This window comes from Rhodamnia argentea, chromosome 6 (genome assembly GCF_020921035.1).
Source record: "Rhodamnia argentea isolate NSW1041297 chromosome 6, ASM2092103v1, whole genome shotgun sequence".
Taxonomy (NCBI): Eukaryota; Viridiplantae; Streptophyta; class Magnoliopsida; order Myrtales; family Myrtaceae; genus Rhodamnia; species Rhodamnia argentea.
The window spans coordinates 24,837,248-24,862,488 of NC_063155.1; the positions used below are offsets into that span (position 1 = coordinate 24,837,248).

General features: G+C 43.3%; 4 protein-coding genes and 1 non-coding gene across 7 annotated transcripts; 3 read left to right on the forward strand and 2 right to left on the reverse strand.

The window, feature by feature from the left end:
• The first annotated feature begins 589 nt into the window (after positions 1 to 589).
• LOC115749410 (protein-tyrosine-phosphatase MKP1-like) lies at positions 590 to 5,092 on the forward strand. Of its 3 annotated transcripts, none has more exons than XM_048281127.1 (3): positions 590 to 770; positions 984 to 3,423; positions 4,603 to 5,092. In XM_048281127.1, the coding sequence occupies exon 2, from the start codon at positions 1,225 to 1,227 to the stop codon at positions 3,421 to 3,423; it is 2,199 nt and encodes a 732-aa protein (XP_048137084.1). In that variant the 5' UTR covers positions 590 to 770; positions 984 to 1,224; the 3' UTR covers positions 4,603 to 5,092. The 3 variants fall into 3 exon arrangements, with proteins under 3 accessions (XP_048137084.1, XP_048137085.1, XP_030542083.1); XM_048281128.1 differs by having other exon boundaries at positions 1,112 to 3,423; XM_030686223.2 differs by lacking the exon at positions 590 to 770 and having other exon boundaries at positions 982 to 3,423.
• Positions 5,093 to 6,094: 1,002 nt separating this feature from the next.
• LOC115749442 lies at positions 6,095 to 7,878 on the reverse strand. The gene is made up of 2 exons (XM_030686270.2): positions 7,459 to 7,878; positions 6,095 to 6,237 (listed from the first exon to the last, which is right to left on the reverse strand). Exons 1-2 carry the CDS (start codon positions 7,788 to 7,790, stop codon positions 6,228 to 6,230), a joined length of 342 nt encoding a protein of 113 aa, XP_030542130.1. The 5' UTR covers positions 7,791 to 7,878; the 3' UTR covers positions 6,095 to 6,227.
• Positions 7,879 to 11,477: 3,599 nt separating this feature from the next.
• LOC115749305 (eukaryotic translation initiation factor 4B2-like) lies at positions 11,478 to 16,145 on the forward strand. The gene is made up of 3 exons (XM_030686049.2): positions 11,478 to 12,842; positions 14,664 to 15,092; positions 15,796 to 16,145. Exons 1-3 carry the CDS (start codon positions 11,722 to 11,724, stop codon positions 15,818 to 15,820), a joined length of 1,575 nt encoding a protein of 524 aa, XP_030541909.1. The 5' UTR covers positions 11,478 to 11,721; the 3' UTR covers positions 15,821 to 16,145.
• A 955-nt stretch (positions 16,146 to 17,100) lies between these two features.
• On the reverse strand, positions 17,101 to 17,173 carry TRNAR-ACG. The gene has a single exon. It is a non-coding gene; the product is annotated as a tRNA-Arg (tRNA).
• An 877-nt stretch (positions 17,174 to 18,050) lies between these two features.
• LOC115749333 lies at positions 18,051 to 24,463 on the forward strand. Its single transcript, XM_048280744.1, has 10 exons — positions 18,051 to 18,335; positions 19,050 to 19,259; positions 19,427 to 19,596; positions 19,676 to 19,946; positions 20,027 to 20,293; positions 21,028 to 21,414; positions 22,835 to 23,044; positions 23,172 to 23,341; positions 23,443 to 23,710; positions 23,905 to 24,463. The coding sequence occupies exons 1-10, from the start codon at positions 18,092 to 18,094 to the stop codon at positions 24,186 to 24,188; spliced, it is 2,481 nt and encodes an 826-aa protein (XP_048136701.1). The 5' UTR covers positions 18,051 to 18,091; the 3' UTR covers positions 24,189 to 24,463.
• The last annotated feature ends 778 nt before the right edge of the window (positions 24,464 to 25,241 follow it).

Sequence of the window (25,241 nt, forward strand, 5' to 3'; positions counted from 1 at the left end):
AGTCGTGACATGCAAGTGAACGACGTACGAAAGTTACGATGTTATTTTCCCCGCCTAGCCTTGGAAGAAGATCATTGTGGACCCGCCGCCGTCTCCGATTGAACGTTCGTCGTCGTGAATTTAAGGTCGACGCAGCCGACAAGAAGTTAAAAAGTCTTCGGAACTATTTATTTGTTTGAGCATTTTCCGGAGAGAACTTATAATTAATAAAGATAATTATTTCTTCCTTTGTTTGGCGGTGAAAAATAGGAAAGACCATCGCCAGTGAAATTTCTCTCACGTGCGACTTGGGGGAGTAGTAGTGCCCTGGTCCGAACGGGGTCTCCAACTGCGAACCCCGTTCATCCCGTGACCGAGGTATTTCCCCCTCTCTCCCTCAAATTAATATTACCTTTTTTTTTTTTTAACTCTTTTTCATTTTCCCTCCAATGAAGGTTTTTTTTAAAAAAAAAATTGCCGGAGATGTTAGATGACATCACAACACTCGACATGCATGCATGCATGGCATCCATCTTATGACCATCCCATGATGACGTGGCACTTTGACCCATTCCTCCCTTTTCCTTTCCCTTCCCTTCCTTCCTTGCTTCCTTCTCCTCCGTCTCTCGTTAGCTTTGACGAAACTCCTCTCTCTTTCTCTCTCTCTCTCTCTCTCTCTCTCGTCTCTGCGCCTACGGTACGCATAGCATTCAGCGACAGCGGCTGCTTCGCTTCCCTCACCATCTTTTTCCACAACCAGACGCCAAAGATTCTTCCTTCCCCCGTTTCGTGTAAGTCCACATTCAACAAACTCGACTCTATGAATTTGACCCGTTATTCTCCTACTGCACTTTTTTTGAATTTCCTCTTGCTCTTGGTCTCGAATCTCTCTTTACGCCGTCTCTTCTGGGGTTCTACTTTTACTCGGTCATACATTCGTGTTTGATTTTTCTTCGTCTTCTTTCTTGCTATAGGGGGTTATGCAGAGAGAGAGAGAGAGAGAGATAGAGAGAGATAGAGAGAGATTAGTTAAACAGCTCTCCTAGAGAGAGAAACAGTCAAGGGTTTTAGGTGGTGAAAACGCAGGTACTTTGAGGAAAAAAGATTAAGAATCTCGAGCTTTCGACGTCAAGATATTTTAATCTTGATCGGGACAGCAACTTGCCCTTTTCAATGCTCCTTCCGGGAACAATCCTGTTTTGTGAGTGCTCGCTATTTGCGCGAGTTTGGTGATTTCTGCCTGAGATGTTAGGGGAGGAAGATAGAGACCGGCCTGCCGGTGCCACCCGCAAAACTTACTTGCGCTCTGTTTCGTGGACGGACCGGTCGCCATTCAAGCCGAACCCGAGGTCCCAGCCGAATAACAAGGCGCGCTCCTGTTTACCGCCTCTTCAGCCCCTCTCTATTTCTCGCCGGAATGTCGAGGAGTGGCCTAGAGCCGGTTCCGATGACCTCGGCGTGTGGCCTAACCCTCTGACCCCAAGGGGGCCGGCGACGAAGCAGCTCAATAATTCGAATTCAGAAACTCCAGCCAGGGAATTTCAGTTCAAGAGGGACAAGCTCGCTTTTTTTGATAAGGAGTGTTCTCGGATAGCTGATCACATATACTTGGGGAGTGATGCTGTGGCTCAAAACCGGGAATTGTTGAGGCAGAATGGGATTACGCATGTTCTCAACTGCGTGGGCTTCGTTTCTCCCGAGTATTTCAAGAGCGACCTTGTGTACAAGACGCTTTGGTTGCAAGATAGCCCATCTGAAGACATAACGAGCATTCTTTATGATGTGTTTGATTATTTTGAGGATGTTAGAGAACAGGGAGGGCGAGTTCTTGTGCATTGTTGCCAGGGCGTGTCTCGATCGACCTCTCTGGTCATTGCCTATCTCATGTGGAGGGAGGGCCAGAGCTTTGAGGATGCGTTTCAATATGTGAAGGCTGCAAGAGGGGTGACAAACCCTAATATGGGGTTTGCTTGCCAACTTTTGCAGTGCCAGAAGCGGGTGCATGCGGTGCCTTCAAGCATGACTCCCGTGCTGAGGATGTATCGGATGGCCCCACACTCACCTTATGATCCTCTTCATCTTGTACCAAAGATGTTGAGCAATCCAAGTGCAGAGAAACTCGACTCTCGTGGAGCATTCATCGTGCATATTCCTTCTTCCATATATATCTGGATTGGGAAAGGTTGCAATACCGTGATGCTAAATAAAGCGAAGGAGGCTGCTGGTCAGGTTATCCGGTACGAAAGGGCGCAGGGTCCAATTGTGAGCATTAAAGAAGGTGAGGAGCCTTTTGAGTTTTGGAATTCTCTTGGCAATAGACAACTATTCTCAGATGAATATGAAAGTGCTGAAGAAGAAACTTCATCGGCCAAACATGATGCGAGTAACACGAGTATCAGGGTTGGTGAAAGAAAAGTTGGTGCATATGATTTGGATTTTGAGATATTTCACAAAGCACTTGCTGGAGGAGTGGTTCCACCCTTTTCTGTATCGAATACCAGTTCAGAAACGTGCCTTCCTGCAAGAGAAAACGGGTGGGATAGGCTTCGGCAGAAGTTTGCCAGTGGCATGATGAAAGAGTTTGTTACAGCATCCAAAGTGAGATGCGATTCTTCTCCACATAATGACATAGTCACTGGTATGGCGGATGAAGGATCAGAAGACCATGATTCACTGAAAGATCCTTCTTCACCATCAACCCCATCAAGCTATCCATGTGGTTCACCAGATTCCTTTAGCTATTTCCTCAAGGGCGGCTCAGATGTGACAAGGGATGACTATAACGAGGAGGTTGAGAGTGTCACTTGCACTGATCCTTTTTCGTCACCAATCCCAACGCCTTGTAGTTCACCAGATTCTTTCTCTTGTGTTCCTGTCAGCCCTATAATCAGGTCTAAGTCCCCTGCACTATCACCTTCGACCTCTGATTATGCCAGTTCATTTACCTTTTCACCCTCTTCCTCTAATTGGTCCGACTTGTCGTACTTTTCTTCCCAGCACCCTTCACCTTCTGGTTTGGAACAAACAGATCCTTTTAATGTTAAGCGTGTTCCTTTGTTGATTAGTTCTTGTTTACCTTATAAAAAGACTCCACCTTCACCTAGAGAGCCCTGTTCTCCTACTCAGGCCTTGACGGCCACAGATGCTTCTTTGCCCTGTAAAGGGGCCTCTCCATCAATAGCTGAGCGCAGAGGAAGTGATCCTCCTCCTAGAATGATGTTGGCCTCAGTAGATGAACCACCTCGTGCTCACCGAAATTTGGTAAGGTCATGGTCGTTTTCTTTAGATGACAGCCTTATGGAGGACAGCGAATGCAGTCAAGCAGATACTGAAGGCCCTGAAGGATATACAGAAGTGCTAATGTCAGATGCTGACTCCATGAAGGCTGGCATGGAGTTGGAAAATGGAGTTGAAGCGATGGTTGACAGGGAATTCCCTGCATAGGTATCTCTCTCTCTCTCTCGTGTCCCTTTGTGAGTGTGCATTGTCATGAAAAATAAATTAAGGAAAGATCTTATATGATTGACACATATGGGTCTTCCAATATCTTAGCTTACACTAATGATGAGAATTTGAGGTTTTAGGTTTTCTGGCCTCATGGTTGCTTTGGCTTAAGGGATAAATGCAGTACTGTGATATTGCATCTTTCAGAATGATTCACCATAGGAGACTAATTTGGGTTCTTGAATTGTTACTAACTGGAAATGAATCAACAGGATAGTTCAGCCAGTTTAGTTGCTAATTTGCTTTGGTCAAGAATCACAACATGGATTTGGAATATTTCCTTTCACGTGTTCGTCTGCTTGGTTCAAAGATGAACGAAGTGGTCTGCTCATGTTTACAAATTAGTATACCAGTTGATTGATATGCCGCTGTATGATTTTGGGGCAGTAAAGGGGGTATCTTGTCTGATCTTGAAGCAAGGCAGGATATTGGGGCATGTAATCCACTAGTTGATGTTGAGCGTGACACCAATTAAATCCTATCTAAAGAAAGTGAGGGTATGTGTTACTTCTTTTCAGACACATTTGTGTTTGTACGTTGTTAGGACAGTTATCAGTAGCCGTTAGGATGAAAACTCTCTGTAGTTGAGTATTTAGCAGGGTGCGGCAAAGGAAAGTTGGGGTGCAGTCAAAATCATTCCTTGTCTTGGTCCTAGTGAGTGCAAAATCTGCGGTTACATTAGTTTGACAAGAATGAAGGATTAATTGAAGTCAAGAAACGATCCCGTGTTGTAGCATGTAGACAAGTTGCTGGACTTTATTTCTCAGGTTTTTGTCCTAGTACTTGTTTGAATTTGAGCTGATCCATGACTGACAGAGAAAAATGGCAGTTTCATAATACAAACACATTTTGTAGTCCAGAATTCCACATTGTTACACTGAAATATATGGTTGGCCAAGAAAAGAAAATCTACTGATTAGTGGATGGAAAAGATGCTTTTTTAGGCATTAATAATATGAGTAGTGGATTTTTGTCATTCTGTCTCTTCTCCCCCCCCCAAAAATCTTCCTCTCTGCATGTGTAGCTGTCGCTGGCATGTGCTGGAATTTGTTTTGATCGACAACGTAGTATAGTATTAGACGCCTGATCTTAACATCCAAAGACTTATGATGTTTGCAGGAGGGGTACGAGGATCTAAGGTTGAGCAGTCCGTGATGTTCTGCAGTTGCACAGTGCGAAACTGATCCTTCAGTTCAAATGGATTTTGCCCACATGCTGAAAGACCGGTGACGCCAGAGTTTAAATTACATAATGCACTTACGGATGGTGAGGGAAGAACCCCGACATCTTTTATCAGCAGAACAGATCCCACAACCAAGATTGACGTATTCATGACCATCGCGGACTCGGATATGCGATCGCCTGGATCTGTTGGAAGTAATGTCTCGAGACTCGAGAGCATCTTTTGGCATCCCAGGCAGTGCAAGTGATGCTGCTTGTGCGATGGTTTGGGAGGGACGGAAGCTGTTAATATACAAAGTCATGTATAGAAAACAAGCCTGCTGTACACTTAAGTATTGGTAAATAGCGTCATGTAACTGAGCAATTGGGGATCAATCGAATAAGTTTCGAATCAAATAAAGCCATTTGAGAGCACTTTTTTCTTCTACATCTTATGGGAAATGCTTTACTGCTTGAAACAGAGTTGACAGAGGCTTTTGCGGTGGCTGGTTTTTGCAAGCTGGGGGATCAATGGGGTCGCTCCAGCGGGTGCTTTTTGATTGGCGGCTATCTACCGAAGTATTGTCCGTCTATGTTTCGGATTCGAATAGCAGCACGTCTGGCACTATGGATTTGCAGTCTACATTGGATGGTATTTGCATTTTGCTCGTAAGTAAAACACTTTCTTACTGAAACTGAAAACCAGTATAATCAAATCTCCTTGAGCAAAAGATAGAGAGAGAGAGAGAGAGAGAGAGAGAGAGAGAGAGAGATAGAGGGAAGACGAAACGACTTTAGAACAAGTATGAGAATCCTACGTTTCGCCTGGATTTGTCAGTACTCTTTGTTCTACTCACAGGTTAGAAACCTGCCATGAAACATTTTGAAGCAAAAGCCAAACCCTAGTGCTTAGAGTAATGCAGCACTTCCATAACAAATAGACGGCCAGGAAGCAATTGATCTGAGATTTCAGACAGATAATTACAACTGGATGTGCCCCAAGAATTAAGAACAAGAAAAGATTATGTTTTGGAGACCCCACAAATTTTCAATGAAGTCCTCCATGTCTCATGTAAGAAATACTGCAGCATTCTGTAAGCGAAGATGCATATATCTTGCTTCCACTCCTTCATTGTAGCGTTAAAGACTAAGGGGTATCAATAAACGGGAGAATTTACTTGGTCATGTAAATTCTGGAAGCGGGTCAACATAGCCCTAAGGGGTATCAATAAACGGGAGAATTTACTTGGTTGCTGCTACTGCTTATCATGGCTGGAGTTATTACACACGTCCACCCCCCCCCACCCCCCGTTTTGCTTCCAATGGTCTGTTGCTGATGCTGAATTAATCACAGTCTATTCAAATCCTCACTTCGTGAAGAAACTCAAGCTTACGAATAGTCCACACATAATCACAACAACAAGACATATGCATATCAAGCAACAAATCCGACAATCCATCAAACGAACATTTCATTGCTGACGATATTGTAACAAAAATGTTCTTTCACCAAATTCTCTACATGTCGCGAAACTGTGAAAATTGAGTCCTCATGTATGGTAACAAACTGCTGCACAACACTCCTATAGACCCCTGCAATAATACAATCAGCAACAGTTAGTGAGCACCGAAAAATGCGGACATGAGATTGGTGAACAAGTGAAGACGACGGTGACCCACAAATCAGACAGATGAGAAAAAGCCTTAATGGATAGGGTGGAAGAAACAAAAAGACGCCACAAGATAAACTACATAATGAAAAGAAATTGAATAGTGGAAAAAAAAAACAATCCTCGGCTCGGACAGCACAGTGCTTTCTCCAATCCTTTTGACGGTAGCATCATCATCCTTGGCTTAAAATCCAAGTGAGCAGGACCATTGTGGAAGAACACATGCAATAGATCCTTGTGATGGATTGAATGTTTGCTGAAGCGACTATAGACAAGAAGCCGCTCATTCATTTGACTTAATATTAACCACCTTCAGCCCTTTCAAAATCTCACAATTGATGTCCTAAGTGAGACCTTGATGTCCAAAAAAGAGTTTGGGCAAGGTGCCCAAAACCGCACGTAACAGCACTAAAGGCAGCAGCCAACTCGACTGTATGCATATCAAACTAGGGAAATCATGAACTGAAGGTGTCATCCAGGTTTTAACTTTCAGTCAGCCACATATGATCGACAACAGTACCTTTCCTCACTGCGCCGTTGAATTTTGGGGACAAAGTAAGCCGTGTTTTTTCAATAAAATATAATAAAATGCTATCATGCCTAGTGAAAATAATTTCCACCAGCAAGTAAGCAAGTAAGCAATGTAATTCGCATTTACATAAGAGCCGAGATCAAACTTGAAAATTCACAAGAAAGGTAAATCAGAGCGTTTGTCAAGCTGCAAATTGGGCGAGATTAAAGGCTGGTGAAGCAGCCAAGTGATTTCTCATCGGTTTTAGACTCTCAAACAAGCACTTCCTCTCTCTATGTAAATTTTCTCCGGCAGTCATTTTTTACCAGTGAGCTAAAGCACAATCAGCTCGCAGCTCGGACTTCTACAACCAAATCTGCAGCATCATGTCGTGTAAAGTCAACAGAAAACAATGTACTAGCGTATAAGCATCGCAACAGCATCCGAAGATTTGAGTGATTAGACTATTCAAATTGATCCCTAAGCACTCCAAAGGGCAAAAGCATCGCAAACGAACGATTTCAATCGCTCCATCTCCCCCCCATCCCCAAAGTTATTCCATTCAAAAGGAACACAGCAAACATTACACATCGAGCACGTCACCGATCGCCGCAAAGAGAAGAGGAAATTTACCTGACTTTCTTGATGAGGATAGCCTTGAGCTTGCGAGCGAGGTCCTGGGACCGAATCTTGCGCTCGAGGTTCTTGCGGGCCAGGACGCGCTTCTCGGAGTTCTTGAGGTGGTGCGTCTGCTCGCGCTTGATCAGGCGCTCGATCCCGCTCGACTGCATGGTGCGCTGCATGAAGCCGAGGGCCTGCTCGAGGTTGCCATTGAGGACCTTCACTCGGATGCCTCGCGACTGTTGGTGGTTGTGGTGGCGGCGGCTGCTCGGTGAGTCGGGGACGGAGGAAGCCCAGCTCGGTCGCTGCAGGAAGGTTGATGCTCGTCTCGCGAGATGGTTCATTTCTCTAGGGTTTTTGCCTGTTCCAGTGTGCCGACTTCCAATTTGGGTGAAATTTCTGGGGACTACAGTAAAGTGACGCGCGTGCGACTACAGTGAAGTGACGCGCGTGGGTCTGTGAGGGATCTCAATTCCGATCTCCCCATCGCAATTCAATCCAACATCACAAACAGGGAAAAGGGCAAAAAACAGTGAAGTCGGCCAAGAAATTTTTTTAGTAAATTACGCAAAACCCCATGAACTTAACGAGTATCACACGCTTGCTTTTAAACTTTCTTAAGACGCGCATGTCGACACTTCTACTCTGAAAATTAATTTCTAATCACTTTTAGAGATAATTAATTATTTTTAAAGATATTTAATTATTTTTTTACTTCTTCAAGTAGCTTCAAAACTATTTCTAAAGAAAAAAATGCTCCAAAAGAGAAAAAAAAAAACGAAGTTGCGTAACCAAACGAATTTCTACTCTAAAAGTACTTTTGGAGTATGAATTCCACCGTAGAAATGTTGTCATGCCAGTCATTATACAATAGTCCCTCAACTTTTATCTTGTTGCTATTGTTATCTCTCCTTTATCTTCTCTATCAACTTGTATTAAATATATTTTCGTCTCATTTTTTTGGACAAAGTTTTGTCTTTTTTAACCTTGGTTAGCGTAGAAAGTAATACACATATATAATGGGAGAAAAGGATATTAACTAAAGTACCAACAATAGAAAAATAAATACCAATTATGCTTTTTGAAATCGAAATTTGTTTGAATTTGATAAATATTTACACTTTTTTTTTTGTCGAAATAAATATTCACACTTGAAAAGAACTAAATATGAGATTCCAACAAAAAAAAAAGCAAAGAAAAGAAAAGAATGAAAGCAAATTAATAAAACGAAAGGCCTTGACAAATTATTGTCGGTTCCAACAAGAAGCATTTAGAATCGGCCGGTTTGGTCCGATTCCGATGCTCACCACCTATCACAAGCTATAAAGTTTCCCCAAGTAAGTTTACTAAATTCCAACGTACAAAAATCATATTTTTGGCTATATCTTACAAAAAAAAAATAAAAGCAATGAAGGTAGAGTTTCAAATGGCGTATTCTTTTCGCAATTGAAACATCACAAATAAACTTACAAAATAAATCTTTACTTGCAGTGGATAGAATCGTCGGTGCCTCCGGTTATAGGTAAAAGTAAAACCAAACCTTTTTCTACGGCGAAAACCAAGGTCAAGTCATCAGATAATGTCAATGATTTTCTGTCTCCTGAACAAGATGATCACATGTTGATAGAAACAAGCCGCGGCAATCTCGAGCGAGACGTGGCGGCCGCTGATGGACTTCGATCCCGAACAATTCGGCGGTCTTCTTCTCGGTATGTGGTTTGGCCGTAACCCGTCTCGACACCATGAGAGAGTCCCAAAGCGCACGCCCTCACGAAGTAGGTCGCCCTTGGCACGTACTTCTGTAGTGTCCACTCGAGGCGTGAGGTGGTTCCACGATGGTTGAATCGGTGGCAGGTCTTGTCCTTGCGGAGATCGTCGAACGTTTTCCTCCATGCACGGTCTTCTTGTCCAGGCCGAGGAGAGAGAGAGATGTCGAGAAGTTACCTTGTCCAGCCAGGCTGAGGAGAAGAAGAGACCATGAGGGTTGGTGGGAGCGCGGGAGACATGGTCGGACGATTCAACGAGTTAGAAAAGTTGGTCGTTTGGTTTGGCTTGACTCTCGTGCACCAACGGCGGGTCCTGCTGCTCAAATGAGAATTCTAGTGCCCGACCCCTTCCTTTTTCCTCTTCCCTTTTGGTCCTCTCCGAAAGTTGCGGTTAACTTGAAAAGATCCTGGCCAAAACTTTCGTACTTTCCTTCTCTTGAATTGCATTGAATTCGATATCGAAAAAGCGTTTTAGCCATTTCATCGTGAACCCCGTCGAATCATGTGTGCTAATGTGGCTAAATTGCCGCGTAGCTGGATACATGGAGCCGATGTGGAGTCAAAAGCCGGTGCAAATGCAATACTAGATTTATCAAAATGGATCATAAATCAATTTATTGACTCATGCACAATGTACTGAGTTGTTATATGAGTTAGTTATATTCAATATCTTTGTTGTTAATGAGCTTAAACATAACAAGTGTCAATGAGTATAAATGGGTTTATAACTCACTTGAACACAACCAACCTTTATTGACTCTTTCTACATTCTCTCTCGTCGTCCTTAGATATTGTGCTCATTCACTCCGCGCTCTCAACTTAATTTGGGTACGACTTTTCTGAATTATATTAAATATGAAAGTGTTTTAGGAATGAGTTGAGCATGAGTCGCTAGATTTGCATTTCAATAAAGTGGGTTATAAACGGATTAAATGAGTCTGTTTTGGTTGGATCATTTATGACTCAATCAATTCATTTGACAGATCTACCCTCAATAAAGGCGCAAGCACTCATAGCCGGCCAAAGAAAGGCTTTGCGACTCGAGCCAATGTTAACAAGAGTCGTCTCTGACTCTTCCACCACTTAAATCAAATGAGATTAATGGAAGTCTCTAGATTGCATTTCCTTTTTAAATTTCATGACTTGACTGCACTTTGAATGCAAAACGGTACAAATTATACCTTTTCCTTATCATAATGTGATAATTTCGAGTGTTCATGTCGATTAATCATTACGTGTGCATGCAAACAATTACATCTATGCTCGATGTAAGATATCACCTCACGAGACAAACGTGCACGGCCTCCAATGTTACTCTAAGGAGTCGAACATGAACTCTGCCAATTCGGATCCGGCTCCTTAACCATTCAACCAAACCCGTTTCTCGGTTGAAATTAATCTTTCATGTTCGAGTTTTGACAACATTCGTATCATTACAATTGGGAACAATGAGCGCATTCACGACAATTTAGATCGAGATATTTAAGAGAAAATCGATTTAAAATCGAACTTTGGTGAAGCAGATGAAGGGGGATAATGGTGAGATTTTCACAAATAGGAGACAACTGAATAATATCGAATTGAAAAACGATAATATTCAATTTCCGTTGTTATTCGACAATCTCTTCTTTTATACTTTCGTTAAGTTCATTCTTTAATTTTCTTGTTGATAGATAAGATCTTCCCCCTCCTTTTTTTTTGTCCCGAATAACACGCATTATGCGAAGAATTTTTCCATTTTTTTTTCTTTCTCTTTTGGATAAAAACCACCAAAAATCTTAAATTGTACTGATTGAGATACATTTACCGTGGATTCTTTTTTCTTTGACACAAAAAATTCCAACCTCAACATGTACTTGTTCAATGCATTTACCATCCGTCGAGATTATATCCCCATATATAGACGCTCGAAAGCAAATGGTGTCGACTTAAATGAAAGAAAAACGACGTCGTTTGCTCTGAAAAATAATCCGACAAAATCTTAACGAACGGTAAATGTATCGCGGGTATAAGTTTGAGGTTAATAAGTCACCGTGATCATATGTTAAGGTTGTTGATGTCACGAAAAAAAAAAAAATATGGTAAACATGTCACGGAGGTTTTTTCTATTTTTTTTTTCCAATTAAAATAGGATGAAATTATGATCCGAACCTTTTGGAAATGGAAAGTTAGGAAGGCAGATTCCCATTTATTATTTTATTATTTCCTCCGCTGGGCAAGGTTGTTCGTACTAAAAAAGCGAAAAGAAAAACGAAAAAGAAATCATTTGCGTCCCCGTCGCGATTCGCACCAGCATCTGCCGACTCTGCCAGGAAACCCTTCGTCTCTCAATCCCCGATACTCTCATGTTCTCGGAGCTCCGGCTCCATTGACGGAGCCCCAGCTCGGTTCGCCAAAATTCCAAACCCCATCGCCGTCGAAAGGATCGCAACATCTCTCCCTGCTCCCCTTCTCCGATTCCCCGATTCGAGCCCTCTCCAAATCGATCTCCAGATCTCGAGCTGTGAGGATGTCCAAACCATGGGGCAACATCGGCGACTGGGCCGCCGAGACCGAGCAAGCCGAGGCTGAGGAGCGCGAGGCTGCCGCCTCCGCGGCCGCAGCGGCCCCGGCCAGGGCCGAGCCTCACAACTTCCCCACCCTCAGGGAAGGCCTCAGCGCCAAGCCCAAGAATAAGAAGATGTCGCTGAATGAGTTCTATTCCACCGGCTCCGGCGGTTCCAGCGCCGCGGGCGGAGGCGGTTACAGGGGCTTGACTCCTGAAGAGATGATGCGCCTGCCCACGGGCCCGAAGGAGCGCTCTGCGGAGGAGTACGGCCGGCTCGGAGGTGGGTTCTCTTCCTATGGGAGGTCTGGCCTGCCGCCGAACCGGACGCGCGACCGCGAGGAGGGGGACACTTCCTGGGGCGGCGCAGGCAGTGGTGGTGGTCGGAGATCCTATGGTGGCTTCGAGGATGATCGTCGTGGCCCTCCGCCTTCGAGGGTTTCGGAATTTGACCAGCCATCTCGTGCTGATGAGGTTGATAATTGGGCAATGGGGAAGAAACCTCTGTCTTCCCTTGATTCCGCAAGGCAAACCAGGTATGATTCTCTTGGAGGTGGCTCTAGGGCTGATGACGTTGATAATTGGGCTGTGGGGAAGAAGCTGCAACCACCAGCTCCTTCAAGATCCTTCGGCTCGGGGTTCCGTGACTCTGGGATGGAGTCTGACCGCTGGAACAGAGGTGGAGGAGGGGGGTTTACCACAGAGCGCCCGAGGTTGGTGTTGGATCCGCCTAAGGGTGATTCGGTGGGAAATGAAGTGGTGAAAACTACTAGGGCGAGTCCATTTGGAGAAGCCCGGCCACGAGAGGAAATCTTGGCCGAGAAGGGTATGGATTACAGGAAGCTGGAATCAGAAATTGAGGCCAAGAAGACAAGCAGACCCACAAGTGCACAGTCAAGCAGGCCATCGAGTGCGCAGTCGAGCCGGTCTGAGAGTCAAGGGCTGCAGGGTACTGAGAATGTGGCCAGGCCAAGGCCTAAAGTTAATCCGTTTGGAGATGCCAAACCTAGGGAAGTGTTGCTAGAGGAGAAAGGGAAGGACTGGCGCAAAATTGATTTTGAGTTGGAGCATCGCGGTGTTGATAGGTTTGTCAAACCAATCCTCGTTATCTGATGCTATATTGTCATTGAATGCAATTGGCTTGTAGTGTCCTTCACTAAGAAAACTTTCTGTCCGGAATTCTTGACTGCAGATCATTGTTTACGTCCTTTGTTAATTGATAACTCCTCAGTGGAGGTACTAGGAGGTGCAGCAGACTAGTGGATGTGATTGGTGATTTACTGTTCGTCTGTCCCTTCAACATCTGATGCTTGAAGTGGACAGCATTGGGTTGGTCTTGAGTCTTCTGATGGCGCTTTAGGATTTCTGTGATATGTGGTGAACATAATAGTATCCTGATGCGTGAATCTGTGAAGAGAGAAATCCTTAAATTATTGTTGGACTTTCTATCATGATTTTAATTTGGAAAAGTAATGTAGAAGCGTACCTAGCTAGTGCCTTGGAAAAGCTATTAAGAGTAAAGCACTCTGCTACTTGCAAGATGGCTGCATGATTTGGTTGTTTCCTGCCTTATTACTTTGTTGCCGTTTCACTAAACATTACGTGAACTCTGATTGGATGGAGGGGAAGTGGACGAGGTTGGTCCATCTCCCGCAAGAGACCTTGTGAGAACTAATCCACTGAGTTCTCTTTTCAAGAGGCATTAATGTTTGATCTTATTAGAGTAAACATCTCAGTCGCTAAAAAAAAAATTGCTGTTTGATGACCAAATTATGTAGAATTTGAGGAAAGAGTTATTTTGCAGCTAGTTGGGATAACGTTTCATTAAGATAAGAATGCTGAATTTTATATAGAGTTTGATGTGTGGGTTTTCAGAATATAACATTTGCTTCCTGAAGAAGTATATGCATTGTTATAAGTACCCAACACATAATGTTCCTGCACTGAAGATGGAGTTTTTTAGCTTTCCTTGATCTCTTGATCTTGAGGTCCTTTTTGCGCTATTTTTCTTTTCAAGTATTCATGTTACTAAATGATGGATGAGCACCAAATTCTGTCACAGCCAGCGTAATGGGGAGAGAATAGGGTCTTGTAGCTTTCCAGAGGTCTTTTAGCTTACCAAGGTGATCTAAATAATGCAAAATATTTTAAGATGCCCTTGCTTGCGACTGTTGTAAGTCTATGCCTGGATAGGCAGGCACGCTTTTTATTTTTGGACTGTTTACACTTGTGCATTTTCCCCGTCCTTTACCTACGTTGTCTGTTTCTTGCTTAACTGTAGCAATAGAGACTTCACTGCTTTGTAGTCACAGTGATTGATAGTACTGTAAAGAAAATAAAATCAAAGTCGAAGCAGTCATTGTTTTGATTTATGGGGAGTGGTATTGTAGCCATTCTGGTTCTCTTATGTGCAAAAACTAGCACCATTTCTATAGTAAACGCTAGAGCATGATTTTGCATTGCGAGCAGCTAAACTAATCAGACATTTCTATCCAGAAGCGCTTAATATTTAGTGAATATGAGATTCTGTCAGTGTGGTTTGTTTCATGATAATCTTCTGCCATAAGGCCTTTCATGTGCTCATCCCAAACTTCCTTTAACTTGCTCTCTTCTAGAATCTTGTTGGTACTTTGGTTGTCTTCCACTTTGGGAAATGAAACCGTGTGAAGACCCTATTTTGTGAATCGAGCAATTTTCTCATTGATAATAATTTAAATTTTCTTAACAATCTTAGATTCCTGATAACAGTTAGACAAGTATATGGTTGCCTTTATACATACTTTTTAGGTGTAGTTTTGGCACCCTTCCATGGCCATGCTGATACTTTTAGTTACCAGTTCTGGTCCTTTCTCTTGAAGTTTATAAAAATGGACACCGTTGTTATCTAATTCAAGTAAGGTGTTCAGGCCTCAGACAGAGCAGGAAAAGATGCTGAAGGAGGAGATAGAGAACTTGAAGAAAGAAAAGGAGGAGGAACTTGCTCATAAAGCAAACAATGAACATTCCCAAGGATCTGAAGGAGACCAACCGAGTTTGAGGGATGCAATATCACTGAAGGAAAGGCAACTGGAAGCTTTGACCCGTGATTTGGACGATAAACTTCGATTTGGGCAGAGATCTGTAGAGAGGCCTGGTTCTGGTTATGGCAGGTCCGGTAGCTTTTCTGAGAGGCCACCTTCTCGGGCCGGGTCAATTGATGAGTCTCGTAGTATGGATTACAACGATCGTCCTCCATCCCGTGGGATGGGAGATGCGCGGTCCAGGGGTGGGAACGAGAGAAGACCATTTCAAGGTGGCAGGGATAGAGGATTTTTGGCCAGTAGAAATTCTGACAGGTAAAGAATGTAACTTATGGTCACTTGTGCTTATCTTTTACTATCTAAGAAATTTGTAAATAGCACCGCATTCTTCCCCTGGAAACTCCCCAGACCTCAGGCTTCAAAATTTAAGACCAGATTAATACAATGGAAAAAGATTGGCAATATCCTTAAAGAAATTATATACTTTGTATTTGACCAAGGTGGGTACTCTAGAGAGTTGATATGATATATTTTTTTTGGTCGGATAGTTGATCTGATCTGCAGTGTTCAGTTTTAATGTGATTTCAGTGTTAATGTGATGAAATATAAGGTGATGTCAAAAATATTCAATCAACTGTACAGTTTTTTGAGCTTCACCATCCATGATGTAATCCGAGTCTGATTTTTTATGCCCTGGTGGATTCACTGATGCTGGGAGTGTAACTTAGAGCTAATCTTCTCTCTCCTTCTTGAAGTGATTGTTTGCTATGCCTTTGTCTGAGAGGATGCATCAAATGGTTTTTGAAACTTAATTGAGAGTATCCTCCCCCATCTTGCCCACTCTCTCTTGCTGTTTATTTGCTTAATTTAATTTGCTAAAGGTAAACGGAATTTTTATTTGAGCTGTTGCTCTTTATGCCTTGTTGATTTACCAGAATGCTATGTCTGTTCATCTAGCTTGCTATCAGAAGTCGAGAAAAATCTGAAATGCTTATAACCCGATGCTCGTATGTGCCAGGTCAAGGTCGAGGGAGAGATGGTGAACAGCTGTTGCACTTACTGGATTTCTCGACTTTTGACAACTTGAAGCAGATACTGTTTTGCTTCTTCTTTGGTTTTTTTGTTCGCATTGATATCTGTCTTTTAGAACTTTCGTCTGGTTAGTAGAACAGGAATTGTTTAATGCTGCGGAAGACGGATGCATTTTTTGGATTCTAATTGTCATTTTTGCCTGTGTTGAGGACACTGTATTCCCTGGTAAATGAAGTCTGTGGAAGTCTATTATGTGACCAATTTTTACACAGTAGTCTGATTTTAACTTTGCCGAGGGACTGGCTGTTTATATATTTGACAATCCTTTCATCGCTACACATTTCCTTGTCATGTTTTGAAATTCGGGTCTCTGGTGTGCAGCTCCTGTCAGGCTGCCAATCTCACATGAGATGATAGAATTTTGGTGTTGCAAAGAACATGTTTGTGTTTGAGTACAGTGTTTCTATGGGACATAGGAGAATTTCCGCAAAGGCACACTACTTTTTGTGTATTGGTATTAATGAGCAATCCGGCATGGCTGAAAAGTCTCTGAATGGAAAATGCAAATGCTAGCGAAATCCCGTCGGGTTTAATGTCCTCCTGATTTCAAGAAAGGAAGGAATGACGGTCCTCATCTCGTGGCAGGAGATGAACTTGGTGATGCTTTCCTAGTAGCGCGAGTCTATGACCCTACGGATTTTCGGTTCAATTGTAGGACGGTAGTTAGGAAACTCTTTGCCAATTTTAGTTTTCGTGTTCCATGTCCAGGAAAACCATCACTGGACTTGCCCCCCCTGTCGCGAAGTGGGTTTTAGAGGTATTTGCTCGAAAGACGGTCCAGGTGGTTCATTGTGAAGATGGTTTAAATGGTTCATTGGTACACCAACATCAATTAAGAGCCATAGCTCATAACTCATTGGGTTCGTTTTTTAAGTTAATTTATAACCTAAGCATTTTTAAGAGTCGCAGAACCACTTTTAGTGGCTTTGATACATTTAGGACCATAATTGGTAATCAATATCGCATGATTGCTTAAACGATAACATTTCAAGTTAGTGGTACCGAGATGATGCTAATAGAAATTATCATAATCAAGTTCTCAAATTTAGAATATTTGATTGCGTTAGAAATGAAATAATACTCCCGCGTCTTGTTTGGTTTTCAACCATTTCAAATGGTTAAGTTGTAAATGAACCTAAAAAATAAAATTTAATCTACCACGACTCTCCCGAGGTATGGATTAGGTAGAACCTACTCAAATTCAGAAAAGGGGAAAACAATGAATGAAGATCGACTCCACTGGGGATCGAACCCAGAATCTCTGGTTTCGTAGACCAGCGCCTTATCCATTGGGCCATGGAGTCTTAGTTTCTGTCCCCGACGGTGGATCAAAATCCAAGTTAAAAAAAAAAAGTGAGATTTGAATTATCTTCTTACTCCAAAAGTGAAACCGGCTTCTTCTTCAGATTAACTCTTGATCACTTCCTTCCTCGAGCAAGCAAACGCCTGACCGCAAGGGCAGGAAACGGAAGAGCCACCAATCTCTGTCCCTTTGTCCCTGCAAGGTCCGTCGTCACGTGGATGAGCCATAAAGCTGATCACGAAGAGCACCCAAAAATTGGAAGTCACGTCAATCCAGAACAGGACCGGTTTCTCTCGACTTTCGAAACAACCCGAAAAAAGAAGAAGAATCGCATATGATCTTGAATTGCCAAAATCATGCGAAAAGAAATACAATTTGGCTTTACGTTTTATGGTGCGATTATATCCTCAAGCGGTAGTACATCGGTCACGTGCGGAAGTCGATCCTATCATTCCTTACAGAGATAGATAAACGTGGGAAAGGACATCATGGATGATGGAGACGCCGATCAGGATTAGAGGAAGGAAACCTCGTCTGATTAAATGCAAGATTGCAAAATGAAGGAGAATCCCTTCTTGATTAAATTGCCGCCATAAGCTTGGTGATTTGCCATAGTTAGTCCCTAAATCCAAGACTTACCGACATTATCATTAAAGGGCAACCTGATCACCAAAATTATCCACCACCGCAGCTCCTTATCCTAATGACGTCACAATTAACATCCTCGTCCAAAACGATGCAACCATTCATTGCCGTCGAAGGGACAAAAAGAGCAGCACGTGAATAGTTGGATCCCATTCCTCCTTTCCCCCACCCTCCATTATTACATAAAGGGCCAACCTTTATCACTCTCCGTCGAATTCATACACTACCCTCCTTCAGTTTTGAGAAAATCAACAGTTTTCTTGTTCCGATCACCATGGAGGCCAAACATTTGTTCGGCTTCTTCACCGTGTCGGTGTTGTGCGGCTTGGTCGGGAGTGCAGCATTGGCCCGAGCCTCCTCGTGCGATTTCCCGGCCATATTCAACTTTGGCGACTCCAACTCCGACACCGGGGGCCTCTCGGCGGTGTTTGGCCAGGCGCCCCCGCCTCACGGGGAGACTTACTTCCGCAGCCCCGCCGGGCGGTACTCCGACGGCCGCCTCGTGGTCGACTTCATTGGTACCCATCTCTCTCCAGCTCTCTCACCATGTTCTCTTTTTACTCTGCTCGAAATCGGACTGCTTCCTTGATGGACAAATTGGTTCCTCAGGTTAAAGGTCCTCCGTAGTACAGGCCATGATTAAGATTCAAAGTAAGGGCCGATGACAGTGATTCATTGCTTCTTTTACAACGTGAATAATACTATGTGATTGCACCGAAACAAAGCCATGAGGGGCCATGATAAACAGAACATACCCAGAAGTAAATTAGCAGAAAGCGACGTGGGTAGTACAGAAAAATCATTCAGGTACTCGTTGGATCAAAGTTAAGGAGCACACCAGCATGTGCGGGCAAAGTAGATGCACAAAATCCACCGAGAAATGCTTTTCTCCGGCGTGAATCCGAAGTTTCTGTTGGTCGCCATGGTCACAGAAAGTGACTTGCAGACATGGGTGTCATTGGCATGGTGCAGAGCACTTCAATGGTGTGCCTGAGGAAATTATTTGCGTAGAATTCGAACTAGTATATTCTTTTTCCTTCCAATTTTCGGGCAGGATACAGGATTTTTTTTTTTTTTTTGGGCAACTTAGGTTGGATGAAGTTTCATATGATCGAACGATGATTCATATGGGGTCCTCAATCAGCTAACTTTACAGTGTGTTGTGGATTCAGCATTGAATTGATTTCTCCGGATGGAATGAAAGGTGTTTGTGTACATGTCTGTCTTTTCAGCTCAAAGCTTTGGATTGCCCTATTTAAGCGCGTACTTGGACGCGGTCGGGTCAAACTTCAGTCATGGAGCCAACTTCGCGACCGCCGGCTCGACCATTAGGCCCCAGAACTCGACTCTGCGTCAGTCGGGGTTCAGTCCCATCTCTCTGGACGTTCAGTTCAACGAGTTCTACGAGTTCCGCCGCCGATCTCAAGTTGCCCGCAGCCGAGGTATGAGAATCTCAATCCCAAAGAGCTTCATGTCCTAAAACAGGGCCGCATCATCTGAATAGGAGTCGAACGGTGCATAACTAGCGCCATCTATAGATGACGCATTAGCATTTTTTTTTTTCACTTCTAAATGATCCTGTCACTGAGTTTTGTTTCCCGAGTATAAGGTGGGGTCTATGAGAAGCTGTTGCCCAAGGAAGAAGTTTTCTCTCGGGCGCTCTACACATTCGACATCGGCCAGAACGACCTCACCGCCGGTTATTTCATGAACATGTCCACGAGCGAAGTAAAAGCATACATACCCGATGTGCTTGAACAATTCAAGAACATTGTCAAGGTCAGTGTACCAGATGATGTACCTTGTGATCCATTTGAGAGCGAGTTTGCTCATTACTAAATGTACCCGCACGGTGCAGTACCTATATGGCGAAGGAGGGAGGTACTTTTGGATACACAACACCGGCCCGGTCGGTTGCCTCCCGTACGTGATGGAGCGGATCCCGATCTTGACGTCCCAAGTCGACGGCGCTGGCTGCGCGTCCCCATTCAACGAAGTCGCTCAGGTTTTCAACCGCGGATTGAAGAAAGTCGTGACCCAATTGAGGAAGGAACTGCCGTTAGCTGCCATCACTTACGTGGATGTTTACGCGGTCAAGTACGCCTTGATCAGCCAGCCGAAGAAGTATGGTAAGTAACAAGCAACCCTTAAAGCATCTGGTATCTCGACTGGCTCTGATAGAAGCCTAATGTCTATCATCAAATTGCAGGGTTCAAGCAACCGTTGAGAACGTGCTGCGGCCACGGAGGGAAGTACAACTACAACATCCACATGGGCTGCGGCGCGAGGATCACGGTGCGCGGGAAGGAGGTGTTGGTGGGAAAATCCTGCGAAGACCCATCAGTTTATGTGAACTGGGATGGCGTCCATTACACTGAAGCAGCCAACAAACAGATCTTTGATCACATCGTGGGTGGTTCATTTTCTGACCCACCTGTTCCATTGAACAGGGCTTGTCATAGGCTTCCCTCTCACTGAGTCCCGACTTCGAATCGAGTTCTCCTTGCTAGATTCTTTCTGCTAGCCCCTTATGATCTTTTTCTCTCTCAGCAGCATAAATTTGCAAATTTGAATGGGGATCAGATTTTGTTATCTCTCTCTTTTCCCTTTTCTGTCAATGACCGACTGCAACAATGACCAAATCTCGCCCAACATTCAGGTCAATGGTGGAGTTTAGTATGAGTTAGGAACTAGGAAGCACACGAATCGCTAGTTGCCGCAGCACATTAGGCGCTATGTTAAGATGCCCGTGTTCTCACGCATCTCTCGTCCCAAGAAAGGTTACGATCGCAATGTTAGACATCCTAAAATCTTTTCGGCGGAACTCGTCTGTTAATTAATTCGATAAGAAAGCGTGAAATTGAGATGCTTCTTACCACCAGGTTGGGCCTCTCTATCTGGAGAGGAGAACTAGACCAGGAAAATAGATCCGATGAGATTCTAGGATGGACTAAATACCTTCAACATCTCAGCAAATATCCAGAAAAATGATAGAAGTAACCACACATTTCTGAGCTCATCCAAACAAACAACTTTAATGATTATATCGCTGAATATACTTGAGAAATGTAATCAGAGTCCCGGAGAGAGATCTCTCCAAAGCGTACATTTGAGTCGATACGTACGTGTGTATAATGTGAACGTGGAATAGATTTACCCCACAAATACTCAGACCGACGTTGTATGGGCGGCATTCGAATTAAACAATAGTCGCTGCAAGAATCGTTTTTTTTTTAAATTGCCATGTCGTCTTATATAAATACTCTCTCTTCCTTTCACTGGCAAACGCACGGCGCACGCACTCTGAACAAATGGAGGGTAACTCGATAGACCTGGCCTTCTCGGGCCTCCGAACGGCCGCGGTGCTCCTCGCGCTGCTGCTCTGCCGATTTCCGGCATGTTCGGCTGCTGCTGATGCTGATGCTGCGGCGGCCGCGGCATGCGACTTCCCGTCGATCTTCAACTTCGGGGACTCGAACTCCGACACGGGCGGGCTGTCGGCGGCGTTCGGGCAGGTCCCCCGGCCGAACGGAGAGACCTACTTCCACAGGCCGTCCGGGCGGTACTGCGACGGCCGCTTGCTCATCGATTTCATCGGTACGATCTTTCGACTTTCCTTAGAATGGATCTTCAGATCGGAATTTTCTCGAGGGAGTGTTTGAAAACAGTTGGATGGCCATTGTTCAAAATATATATATTTTTTTTTTGAATTTGAAACCGGGTTTTACGGTCCAACCTTAGCAGATTTTCAAACATAGCACGCTTTGTCGTTTCTAATACATAAGATCTGTCCGCGTGTGATCGGACCGATATATACGGCAACAGCTAGTCAACTTCTAGCTTTTTTTTTTTAATTAATAGCATAAAAGTTGTATTAATATTTAATATGCACATACTGTTTTTTTTTTAAATTTTTGGTCAAATATGGACATACTGTTTAAGATGTTACATTCTTTTCTCTTTTAATTATTATTACTTTTTTGGAACGTAAGATTATTCTTAAGCAAAAGCAAACAAGCTGTAAATGCTTGTAAAGGCGCCTAAGAGTCTTTGTTAATCTTTTTTTTTTTTTTAAATAATCATTTTTCCTATAATATGAATATTTTATGGCTAATTTAACAGATTAATGAGTGTTTACCAGCTCGAACATGGAGGACCAGAGCACCTGGACATACCTTATAGTCCTAGATAATTTTAATTGTGACTTAGATTTCTGCGGGAGAATTATAAAAAAAAAAGTCGTAAATTTATTGCAATGGCACCAATTCAGTTATAATTCTTTTTCTTTTGGCCAATTAAGTCCTGAACCTTTTGCGGTTGTACCAATTCAGTCCACTTGGCCGGCCGGCGTTGACGTGAAAATTTTTTAATAATTTTTTTGAACTTTTGAATTATTTTTTAGTAATTTTTCAGTTTTTTTTCTTTTTAAAAATAATCAAAACATTTAAAAATATTAGAATATTATCAAAAAAATTCCACGTCGGTGTCGGCCGGCCAAATGGACTGAATTGGCACAATGCAAAAAGGTTTAAGACTGAATAGGTAAAAAAAAAATTATGGACTGAATTGACGCAATTGTAATAAATTTATAATTTTTTTGGTAATTCTCCCAATCTCCATATACATATTAACTTAAAACTAATGCTTTTGGATTTGTTGGTAGACTCGGTCCTTTAAATGTCGGGTCTTGTAGTATACTTTATTTAGAATAATTTCATTTTTCCATCTACTGATCGTTATGTGTATAACACAAGGATAACCAATGCACTATATAATGCAAAATCTCTTTAATTTGCTTCTTAACAAGCGCCTCAAGAGCACTCGTTAACAAAAGCTTTTTTCATATCTATAACTGCTACGAGAAATTATACCGAATAATCTATTCTTGTGTCCGACTTACTTTGTTGCCAATTTTTTGTCGGTCCAGATTAATCCTACACACGACAAGTGGTCTGGACAATGAGACTCGAGAACTTTCTTTCCAAAAATTATTGGGTTAGTCATGTATTTTTTGCAGCGGAGGATTTGAGATTGCCTCACTTGAGCGCATATTTGGACTCCGTTGGTGCAAATTTCAGTCACGGAGCCAATTTCGCTACGGCTGGATCAACGATCAGACCACAGAACACGACCCTGTCCCAGAGCGGATACAGTCCGATCGCGTTAAATGTTCAGCTGGTCGAGTTCTCCGACTTCCTCGTGAGGTCGCAGTATTTCCGGTCTCAAGGTACCGATTCTCGACGGCGGACTGCGTAAGCCTGGCAATCGAATTGCTTCTCATCAATAACGTCTATCTTCTGATGCTGATGTGGGTGTTCTTGTTTTGATGTGCCGTGCCTTCTGTTAACGAAAAGGAGGCGTGTTCACGAGTTTATTGCCGCGAGAAGACTACTTCTCCAGGGCTTTGTACACGTTCGACATAGGGCAGAACGATCTCACGGCTGGATTGAAGCAGAACATGACGGTCGATCAGATAAAGGCATACATTCCTGATGTGATGACTCAGTTCTCGGATGCAATAAAGGTGGTGCCATTTTATCTAATCTGGTTCTCGTCGATATCCCGTATTCGATTTTGATCATTTCTCAAGTATTCTGATGAGTGAAAGAAATTTATGCGAAGCAGAAAGTATATGCTGAAGGAGGAAGGTCATTTTGGATACACAACACGGGTCCGTTGGGGTGTTTGATCTACATCATGGACCGGTTTCATCTCGAAGCTCCCGAAGACGAACATGGCTGCTTGAGACCTTTCAATGAGCTGGCTCAGTACTTCAACACCAGGTTGAAGGAAGCAGTGGATTCACTCAGGACAGAACTTCCTCTGGCTGCAGTGACATATGTTGATGTGTACTCTGTGAAGTATGATCTCATCACTCAAGCACACAAACATGGTAATTACCTAAACACCTTCTCATCTTTTTTGGTCATTTCCTAGGTGCATTGCTGTAAAATCTTATGAACTTACTGTTTTAGCATAGGTTTAGGTAAAAACAAAGTGATGGAATACAATCGATTTCTTCCGCTCAATCATCGGAGGTTGTCTCAACTGCTCTTGGCCTGTTATGATGTTTCTGCTTATCTGCAGGATTTCAGCATCCTTTCGAGGCCTGCTGCGGTCATGGTGGGAAGTACAACTACAACAACGGTAGGAGGTGTGGATTCAAGATTACAGATGAAGGCAAAGAGATCGTAATAGCAAAGGCCTGTGAAGATCCGTCGGTCCGGGTCAGTTGGGATGGAATACATTTCACCGAAGCAGCAAACAGATGGATTTTTGAGCAAATAGCAGGCGGCTCGTACTCAGACCCGCCAATTCCTCTGAACATGACATGTCTTAGGATGAATCACCGAGACCAATGCATGGTCTGAGCCCTTGTTTTTGGATGCAGGGAAGCTATTTCTTTAGAGGTAAGGGTCAAGAACTGAACCGTTGACACCCCCTACTGTGTGGACAAGACAAACAAACCAGTGATTTGGACATGGATGTCCGGGTTGTGATCTGCTTATGATGGGCCACTAGCGGTCTGATTTCCTTAGCTTACAGCTGCTTCTACTCTAGTCTACAACCTCAGAATTTGGTGTTACATCTTATGTTTATTAGAAAAATTTTAACCAATGCTAAGATGTGGTTCCCGGTGCGTTTACTTTCATCAACTTTGACACATCTATGAAGTTCAATTTGGACCGTCTGATCTGATCCAATCGAATAACTCTTCCGGGCGCAACCTAAAAACAAGTTCTGAATCAAACATGATCGCGTGAAGATGTTAGTGTCACAAATCACATTCCGAGCCATCCGGCCAATTCGACTGTATTTGCCTAATCACGGGGAAAAAAGGGGAAAAGACAACCTGAACTAACCACACGGCTCTTTAATGCCATCATCTAATTCTAATCATACGGTGAGCCTCTACCATTCCATTATTTCTCTCGAAGTTCTCCGTTACTGCTGCTCCTTCCTATTGCAGTCTTTGGCGTCCCTAACATCACATTTTGCAAGTAGGCAACCAAAGCCTGGTTGGCATTGCGAAAGGAATGAGGGTAAAAGCGTTGTCACGCCGATTCGAGTCGCTAAATTGACTTATTCAATTTCGTTTTTCAAGTACGCCGGATCTTAGGTAAGTTCAAGCGACTTTTTAAGCTTTAGATGTTTCAAAGTTAGTCACGGTCCGGGTGTTGTGCAGTGTCAGCCGTCACGGGCAAAGGCTTTTCTAGCCGAGGACGAGCACATGTGGCGCCTGACGAGCTGAAACACCGGTCTAGCCTTCCCTCAAGAATCCATTCTCGAGAATAGTACGGTGAATTGGATCATTATTACAGGTTCATACCGAGCCTAATTTTGCTCGGCCATTCGATCCCTTAAGTAGGATTTACAGATGACTCTAGCACGATTAGTTTTCAACCTGTCATGAAAAGCATTAT

Coding starts and splice junctions, on each gene's coding strand:
- LOC115749410 (XM_048281127.1), top strand. CDS start 1,225: ATGTTAGGGGAGGAAGATAGAGACCGGCCTGCCGGTGCCACCCGCAAA.
- LOC115749442 (XM_030686270.2), bottom strand. CDS start 7,790: ATGAACCATCTCGCGAGACGAGCATCAACCTTCCTGCAGCGACCGAGC.
- LOC115749305 (XM_030686049.2), top strand. CDS start 11,722: ATGTCCAAACCATGGGGCAACATCGGCGACTGGGCCGCCGAGACCGAG. Junction 12,843..14,663: donor GAGCATCGCGGTGTTGATAG/GTTTGTCAAACC, acceptor TAAGGTGTTCAG/GCCTCAGACAGAGCAGGAAA. Junction 15,093..15,795: donor GCCAGTAGAAATTCTGACAG/GTAAAGAATGTA, acceptor CGTATGTGCCAG/GTCAAGGTCGAGGGAGAGAT.
- LOC115749333 (XM_048280744.1), top strand. CDS start 18,092: ATGGAGGCCAAACATTTGTTCGGCTTCTTCACCGTGTCGGTGTTGTGC. Junction 21,415..22,834: donor CTTGCTCATCGATTTCATCG/GTACGATCTTTC, acceptor TATTTTTTGCAG/CGGAGGATTTGAGATTGCCT. Junction 23,342..23,442: donor AGTTCTCGGATGCAATAAAG/GTGGTGCCATTT, acceptor TATGCGAAGCAG/AAAGTATATGCTGAAGGAGG.